This window comes from Lactuca virosa, chromosome 9 (genome assembly GCF_052849685.1).
Source record: "Lactuca virosa cultivar CGN04683 chromosome 9, Lactuca_virosa_CGN04683_v6, whole genome shotgun sequence".
NCBI classification, from domain to species: domain Eukaryota; kingdom Viridiplantae; phylum Streptophyta; class Magnoliopsida; order Asterales; family Asteraceae; genus Lactuca; species Lactuca virosa.
Window position 1 is genome coordinate 10,757,841 of NC_136434.1, and position 9,400 is coordinate 10,767,240.

At 32.7% G+C, this 9,400-nt stretch overlaps 2 protein-coding genes across 3 annotated transcripts; one reads left to right on the forward strand and one right to left on the reverse strand.

Annotated features, from left to right (window-relative positions):
* The first annotated feature begins 3,648 nt into the window (after positions 1 to 3,648).
* On the forward strand, positions 3,649 to 5,495 carry LOC145137757 (non-specific lipid transfer protein GPI-anchored 16-like). 2 transcript variants are annotated; one of them, XM_079071894.1, is made up of 4 exons: positions 3,649 to 3,993; positions 4,106 to 4,132; positions 4,956 to 5,060; positions 5,125 to 5,495. In XM_079071894.1, exons 1-4 carry the CDS (start codon positions 3,666 to 3,668, stop codon positions 5,373 to 5,375), a joined length of 711 nt encoding a protein of 236 aa, XP_078928020.1. In that variant the 5' UTR covers positions 3,649 to 3,665; the 3' UTR covers positions 5,376 to 5,495. The 2 variants fall into 2 exon arrangements, with proteins under 2 accessions (XP_078928020.1, XP_078928021.1); XM_079071895.1 differs by having other exon boundaries at positions 4,956 to 5,051.
* Positions 5,496 to 5,881: 386 nt separating this feature from the next.
* Positions 5,882 to 7,024, reverse strand: LOC145137753 (uncharacterized). The gene has a single exon (XM_079071893.1). It carries the CDS (start codon positions 6,895 to 6,897, stop codon positions 5,986 to 5,988), a length of 912 nt encoding a protein of 303 aa, XP_078928019.1. The 5' UTR covers positions 6,898 to 7,024; the 3' UTR covers positions 5,882 to 5,985.
* Positions 7,025 to 9,400: the final 2,376 nt, after the last annotated feature.

The window sequence follows — 9,400 nt, forward strand, 5'->3', positions numbered from 1 at the left end:
TCTAGTCCATAATTTTTGCATTCAAGCCTCGTCATCAGCCATTTTGACATCTTCTGGACCTTTTGTGAGTTTCAAGTTCATTGCTTTATGAATCCATAGGCTTAGATATAAGTTTTTATGCTTAATCTTTCATATTCAAGATGATGTAGTTGTTGGAATCCATAAAGTTGCCAACTTTATGGATCTCCAGGGACGTCCCTTGAGTAGTATAGTTGCTAGATTTGGAATATGGTTGAGTTTTATGACTCTTGCATGGGATTTGGTATCATATTTCCTAGATGATAAGATAATATCGACAGCTCTGCATTCAATAAAGATGATATCGACTACTCTACATTTAATAAAGATGATATCGACTACTCTACATTTAATAAAGATGATATCGACAACTCTATGTTTAATAAAGATGACAACGACAACTTTGCATTCAATAAAAGCACACTAAAAATATATTACAAATACAAGATAAAATATACTAGAAATACATTAAAAGCATGAGATACAAATACATAATAAAATATCTTACAAATACATTAAAAGCTTAATGAAAATAAAACATACACTAAACTCTAATTAGTTTCCATAAAACTTCGACATTAGAAAGCGTTTCATGTTTTCTTCGTCTGATGCTAGGGGCTCTTTTTGCAGGAGTGTGTTCAAATGCACAAGTTGCATCTTCGTTAGCTCCCTTTCATCCATTTTTTTCTCCCTTTGTTGCACCTTTTGTTGATCCATTTCAAGTATTTTTCTCATGATTTCTACTTCACTGTCTCTACTAAGCCTCATTGCACGAAGTTCTTCAATAATTTCGTTAGAAGACTTACCTTTTTCTTTTCTTTTAGCCGTATCTCTACCCGTTGGATGTTTAATTATTGAACCACCAATATTTGCCCCTTCTGTGTTGGATTGGACACAATAGTCCCCTTCTTCAGTAGACTTTGATCTTTTTGTGTTGCCACCACTTTCTTCATCACCCACTTCATATTCATGAGTGATCATGTTGCATCATGATCTAGCTGTAAATCCCATTTTCGATGTTTACACATAACCTCATTAAAAACAATTGTGTCATTGAACTTGCTTCCACTTGTCTCATACAATTTATGAGTTTTGATTCTCAACATCTTTCATACTCATTCCATTTTTTTCTATATGCTTCTTGGTAAACACCAACCCATTTTTCGGCACTTTCATTAAGTCGCTTATAACGACCTTTCATTTGAGCTATGTTCTTGTTACCAAGCTTTCCTGGGTTTTCTGCATGATTTGCATCATATAGCTATTTCACTCGTGCCCATATTGATGTTTTATTTTGGTGTTTTCCATGGTGCTCATCTTCACTAACGATACAATATGCTGATATTAAAGCGATATATTCCATCAGCATCTCATTTATCACCTCTTGGATTTTTTCCGGTATTTTGTGAGGTTTGAACATTTTCAGTGACGGGGAATTGATCGGGATTTATGGAAAACTGTGAGGTTTCATAGCTTTGAAAGTTTTGATAATCTTGAGAATCGTCACGATTTAAAACGAAATTTGGATCCATCTTGTTAAAGAAATCAAAATGGTATAGAAAAAAAAGTTGAGATGAGATATGAAGTATATCAATATTATACTCTATTTATAGAGAAAAAAATAAAAAATTTAGTAGTTTTTTATATTTTTTACTGAGATAATGTTAGATTCTTAATAGATAATGATTTTTATCCTAAAACTTATCCAAAAAAATATGTAGAGCTTTTGTGAGCTAAGGTCGCATTTAAAGTTGTGTGGTCCTTTGTGAGCTAAGGTCGCATGGCGGCCTAGTTCACCCAAATTAAATCAAGTTTCTTTTTTTTTATTAAATGACATGAGCCGCTCACCAAAAAACCTCCTAATGGGGGTTGTCTAAGTCAAAATTGAAAATCAAACATAGATCCATTGATGTAATTCCTAACAAATGATGAATTCCATAACTTGCATATAGTTTGAGAATATCAAAATGAGTTTAGAATCAATATTAATTTCATGAAAACTTGTTAGAGCTTCAAAGCTCAAACCTCACCATTAGAGTTGAAACAAGTAAAGTGGTGTAAGATTTACTCGACTTAATGTTGATATTTCTATGGTCCTATAAAATAACTACAAAAATATTTAATCTATAAAACTACATAAATATTACTGTTGATGTGGATACTAATTAATTTTTTATTTTGTTGAACTTTCAAATCGTGAAGACACTAACAAATGTTCAAATCACAAATTCATTCGGTGAACGATTTATCCGAAGTCGTGTAACTTTCTTCTGATATCTTCACATTCAAGTTCATTCAAATATGCAAAAATTGGTCACAATTTGGTTATCCATTTATCCGAACACCGCCAAATTACTTATCAACTATAATAAATGAAGATCCATTTTGCCACATGTCAATCTCTCATGAGTTTTGACACTTGTCATTTTATGATATTTTTTAAATTAAATAATATCCACATGTCAATTTCTAGGTTTTTCTAATTCTTAAAATTAAAAATTTACATAATACTTATATATACAAAGTATTAAATGTAAAAAATATGATAGTAATTCTAATTAATACATTTATTCTTTCCTTATTTCAAAATTTTATTTAAAAAAAATACTTAATGTTTACATTTTAATATTTAATTTTTTTAATCAACTCGTGTAATACACGGGTATTACACCTAGTTTGCCATTAAATAAACAAACCTATTTACAAGAGATAAAAAATACTTATCAAAATAATAACACAACTTCAAATCTATATTAGAATATAAAAAGATAAAACCTAGTTACATGTCTTCTATTTTAGAAGTTCATCGACAATGAAGATGAATTCAATAAAATAAATGATATGTAAGTTATTGATCATATGGTATGACATAACATATAAATAAAAAATAGTTAAAAAATAGTTAGAGAGTTTGATTCACTTCAGATGCTCTGATAACTCATACGTGAACAAAACAAATCTTACCCACTTTGAAGTTGTATATTACTAAGAACAAGATAATCAAAAGTCAAACCTATAAGTCTCTTTCTTTTGGGACAGGTGGTCAAAGATCACTGTTAATGTCTTGTTTTCTCAACAACCCTGCAATTTGAGCAGACCCTCTGCGTCCTCCAGTAAATCCACCACCTTTACCATTGACCACCGTTGACTAACACTACAACCCTATAGCAACTTTTAGAAATACAATTCAATTATATGTCAGTGTTTGATATTCATGAGCAATTGAATTAGATTAAGTCACTAGTAAGACCATTTTTCACCAAAACTAACTATAACTGTGACCAATATCAACGATACAAAATTTGTAATTTATGGTCCCACCAAAAAAGGTTTAACAAGGTGGGTCATTGGGTCTCTGGTATGTGCAAAAGACATGAATACCATCATGATAAAAAAATTACCTTAAAAAATGTTTGTCCAGTCTTGTCTCGTTTAACAAACACAACCTATAGATTTATGATTTCCTAACATTGAGATTGAGGTACATTTTTTTTGTTCTTTTATATTTCAAGTCAAACCAGATCAACCAAACACTCACTGACCCAGTCAAAGGTGGTTCAACTCCTATACCACCAGTCATCAAACCAACAAACCTATAAATTTCTACAAATTAAACACAACTCCCACATCACCATTCTTCATCAACCATGGAACGTGTAACGTGTTTATTAGCAATAACTCTAGCCATTTCAGTTATTACAGTTAACAGCCAAATCAGCACTCCATGCAGTGTGTCGATGCTTGCCACCTTCAGTCCATGTGTAAATTTTATCACCGGAAGCAGTGCAAATGGCGGATCACCAACCGCAGGCTGCTGTGCTGCGGTTGAATCTCTGATGACCACCAGCTCAGAGTGCATGTGTCTTATAGTTACAGGAAACGTGCCTGTTACTCTACCCAGTGCAATCAACCAAGCATTAGCTATTACTCTCCCTAGAGTGTGTAACTCTAAAAGTGTCCCATTGCAATGCAAATGTAACGTTTTTTTTTTTTTATTTATTTTTTTTTTTATTTTTTTATTAATATTCAGTTTCACTTGGCACTTATGTAAACTTCTTACTTTCTTTTTTTTCCCCTTTTTTTGCAGCTACTGGTGTTCCTCTACCTCCCGCAGGTATTTTTCGAACTAAATGTTTGACCTGTTTAACTAGTGTTTGGTAGGACTAAATGAATGAAACAGCAATGCACTTTCATTTATTTGTTTATTATAGCATATAACTTTAATTTTTGTCTATTACAACATTTCCTTTTCGATATTTCTTTTATTAAGGTATATTGTACTTTGAAAAATCTACCCGATTATAGCATTTTACTTCCATTTTTTTTTATCAAGGCGTACTTTTAAAAATCTACTGAAAATTGCTATGTATTTGAATGACATTGCTATAATTCGGTAGATTTCAAAATTTATAATGTTGTAATAGGATGCTATAAAAACAAGATATGAAAGTGCGTTGCGATTTCTTGCATTTAACCCTATATTTTATAGGGTTAAATGCAACAAAGAGCAACATACTTCCGTAAAAAACTATTATAGCATCCTACTTTCGTTTCTTACTGTTACAAAGTCAAATGTCCTAATAAGAAAAAATTGAAAGTGAAATGCTATAATTGGGTATATGACTTTAAAGTACAATCTCCCAATAAGAAATATATATATATATATATATATATATATATATATATATATATATATATATATAATACAATGTTGTAATAAAAAGATGTGAAAGTAAGATGCTATAACAAACAAATAAAGGAAAGCATATTGTTATTTCTTGCATTCAACCCTATTTTATATCTATAAAGTCAAACGGGTCGTACGTATTGACCCCCAACCCGTTACCCGACCCACCCATTTTGCAACCACTAATGATAACATTAACAGCAATCATGGAATTCCATAATTGATGGAGTGAAAACTTACATATGAACAGGTCCAGCATTATTTGTTCCTCCTCCACCCAAGATTCCTCCTCCTCCTCCTCCACGAGCTCTTCCACCAGCTGCTGATTCTCCAGACATTCCACCAGGTCCAAGCGGTAGTAAGACCCGTAAATTTTTATACAAATCCAAAACTATTCTTAAAAACTCGGCTATTTTCAGGTTCCGTGACATCATCGTTGGCCCCAACACCATCTGATACGACTTCAGACGACTTAGACGCGCGTGAGCTGCCCGGGGCACCGCCCGCATCAGCACCAGCTGCCCGGAAAGGTCCAACAGTTGGTTCGGGCATCAGACCCGTGCTTACACCAGCAGCATCCTCTTCAAATCCTCCATTAATGGTTTCACAGCCTGTTCTCTTGCTAACATTAGCAGCAATCGCAGTGACTAATTTCCGTTTCATTCTCTAATGTCCTAAATATGTCATTTGGGTAGCAAAAAAAGTACACATAGTGGAATATAAAAGAAAACCGTGTTTATATTTTGTGGATATAATGGAAATCGAAGCATAAGTATCATGTTTGCTGTGATTGAATGGGTAATGATGTATGTCCGGATAAAGTGATGTGTACATAAGGTCTTTTTCTTTTCTAGAAGAAACAAACCGTCTGAATGAGACCAAATGACCAATTTACCCTTACATTCTAACAAACAATTTCGACAATGCTCGTCAACTTTAACGTGAAGAAGAAGGGGAAATGGGTAAAGGGTTGGTGTCTTTATAGATTAAGCCAGCGTTTTTGGATTAACCCATTTGGTCATTCTCTCTGGATTAAGTCAAAAAGAAACAGCCATATATAACTATCCAGATTAAGAGCTTAACCCATTAAGCTCATTGAGTCGAAAAGAACCCCTGAGCATACAAGGAGTCAAGCACAATCTGTTATCGAAATCAAAGTTAAAAGATTCAAAAGAATTGAAAAGATAATGCATCAATTATAGTCGAAGTCAAGACAAAATATGTATCTGGATAACATCTTGCATAACATCATAGAAAACGTATTAACTAAAACCCTAATTCTATTCGTTTTTCCAAGCACACAACACTAAAGAAAAACCTAAACCTTGTGAATGTGGATCTCTAGAACACGAGCCTGACCAAGAGGAATCCAACATAGATGGACTCGCCCACAATTTCTCAGCTGATAAACAAGTCTGAAACAAGAAAATAGCTTCTCCCATTAGTTTACCAAAGAGCCAATTATGCACATCCCAATACACTTCAACTGGCAATCCATCCACCAAAATCGTATAGTTTCCCCTGAATTTCCATCTAAGATGTTTCACTTGCATCATTGTTTTACCATCTACACGGATCAATAGATATGGATCATTTGTGCCCAATGCATCACATTCAATCGAAACATCATGCATTTTCCCTTTTCCGCACAATCGAGCTTTAGTGGCATACACTTTCTTCCCAAAAATATGCTCTTTTTTCGACAAGAAAACAACATTTGGGGCAAAGGAGGACACGTCTAGCTTCTTTTGCACTTCCTTCTCCATATCCCCTAACACCAAGATCAAATCTTGGTTTACCACAATGGCAAAATAAAAGCCTTCAAGTGGTTCAGGTGAAAAACCGAATTTTGCAGACGCTAAATCCCAATAAATGTCGATTAACTTAGAACTCACTTCAATATTCTTACACCCTCTTCGTTTGGAGAACAACCATGGTTTAATTTCAACTTTACACAAACATTGATTGGTGGAATCGTCAATTTGAACAGAAAGACCTTGACCCATCAAGTTTTTAGTCCAAGTAACAGTGATAATGAAGCAAGAAAAATTGCGCAATCTACACTGATAAACACAAGTAACGAGATTCTGACCAATTTTACCACTAGCTGTAGTAATCGAAGCACTTGATGAAGACGAAGCATCAGCGATTTGAACACCATTTTCGCCAAAGCAAGAAGGGAAATCCCTCATTTAAAATGACAAATTTTCGTACGTTTTTTGTTGTTGAAGGTGGGATAGAAATTGGCTATCGATATAATAGCCCTAGATTCAAGAAACACCGCCAACCCTTAGCTCCAAAGAAGAGTTTGTGGGTGGGTTCTGAAATCACCAAATTTTGTCAAGGTTTCTTGCAATTGAAAAGAAAATACGGCAATATTCTTTAAGTTATGATGGGCAAGCAAGAGAGTCTAGATATGAGTTCTGTGGAAAGTTTGATTAGTGAAGAAAATGGCATCTGGTAGAGAGGATACAGGTTCGACAGGCAAATATCTTTCTCACAATCGAACAAAATGAATATAATTATTGGAGAAAACTTCACAAATGGTACCCCTGGTTTGCAATGTTTTCTTTTCTGAAATCCAAAAAAGTTTTAACTTACAAAAATAGTCTTTTTAACGTGGTTTAATTGTAATTTTGGTCCTTAAAATTAACCCGTTAGTATCTTAAGTGTGTTGAAATGATTGTTTTGTCGTCCAATTATGTATTTATATTAACTGTTGATAATACTAATATTAATTTATTAATATTACCTTTTTACTAAAACATTAATCTAAAATCCAATTACTATTTGAATTTTAACTCTTATTCGTTGACGATGAAATAAAATAAAAACATCATGTTGTTTGGATGAGCCTAACAATTGGGTTAAGAGGTTGCCTATTGGGTTTCAAATAAGTTGTCCAAAATAAAATACAGGACAAACTCTAAAATTTAATACCCAATAAATTAATAACATCGATAAAATTAATAATTTGTCCGGTTCTAATTTGGGACCAGTATAAAATTGGACATCAATTGATAAAATAATAAAATAATAATTTTTTTTAAAAATCTCAATGTATATATATTTGTCCCAACGAAACTATAAATTAATAATTACTAAAATTCTAGAATTGTCTAGTAAAAAATGAATCTATAGTCACTTATTTTTTTGTGAACTTCAAATCTATATTGAGTTCATCTTTAAATCTTCCAATTGCACTTAAGAGTTGAGGCACTGTATTTTCGTATTGCAACAAAAAGTTGTGAAGAGTTGTTGCCGCTTGCAATGCTTATTTCCGAATGATCGGTTCCAAAGGTACTGAATCATCATCAACTTCATCATCAACCGAATTTTGAACGATGTTTGCTTTAATTTCTTCAATGCTTTGGGCCTCGTAACATTCATTATTTTCACTTGGATAATCCAACAACTCATTCACATCCATTTTGTGCCGATAATGCATTCCTGTAATCAAGTTCTCAAGCTCAAGAATGTCTTCTCCAAAATTTACATCGTTTAAATCATTTTAGCCGGTTGGATTAGCCGAACAAATTTTATAGTGATCAATCTAGATCTATTGTATATACATTGAACTTGACAAGTTCATTAATGTGTGAATGTACATGAGAATTTTGAAGGTCCTTGTTTCTGTTTTATTCAAATAGGTAAAGTGAACAGACATATAAATTTTGAAGGTCGATGCATTAATTTGAGAGTTGCTCACGAATATAAACCAATCTTTAAATTAATACTTTATTAATTTATCGATATAATAATATATTGCTAAACTAATAAAATATCTCAGTTCCAACATTATTAATTTATAAAGGTTTACTGTAGTATGTATTTTTGTTTTATATAATGGTAACATACATATAGGTTTCCTTGAATTTTTTTATGGGAATTCCATGGATTTTTATATTGATCAATAAATCAAGAGGAACATGGAAAATTATTTGATGCAGGATCTTGATTTACGTGGATTTGGTTCATCGGTTTTGGATTTACAACTCTGGTGAACAATTGCAGTTGACAAAAGTAAGGGAACAAGTGTGGTGCAAGTTTTGAGTTTATCAATTTTAGATTGCAAAAAAAAAAAATCTCATCTTCATCTTCGTCGCCCTTGAACAAAAGGGGGTGTTAAATTCATATATGTAAGTTATGAGGATTATGTCTGTTTCGTTTTTATGTGAACATGCAAGAAGATATCAATCTCTATCTAAACCCTCTCTTCGGTTTCATCGAATTGATGCAAAAGCAATAGAATTGTTTTGATTTTATTGAACTTTTGTTAAATTCTGGTTGTCGGTTTTTGGAATGTGGATGTTGGTGACTGTGAATTTGGAGTTCCGTTGTCTTATTTTTAACCAAACCACCACTGCACCCAAGCTTAAAACTATCAACACTTGAATCAACAAACATTAGATAGCAAAATGAATCCATATGGTTTTTTCCTAACCATCTTATTAAAGATGCTACAAGATTTGAAGATGCATATTTTAAAGAAGCTTTAATGATCTATATAAAAAGGAGAGAAAAGAAAAAGAAAAAAGAAGGATGAAGATAGAAGAGGATGATAGACGATGGGAAGTAGTGACGGTAACAGTGTTAGTTGCGGTGTTGGTGATGGTTTTGGAGTGGAATGAAATTTAGGAGTATGTACTTCACATTTTTTTAAGAATGAGAGTTAGTGTTTAATAAGTAATAAAA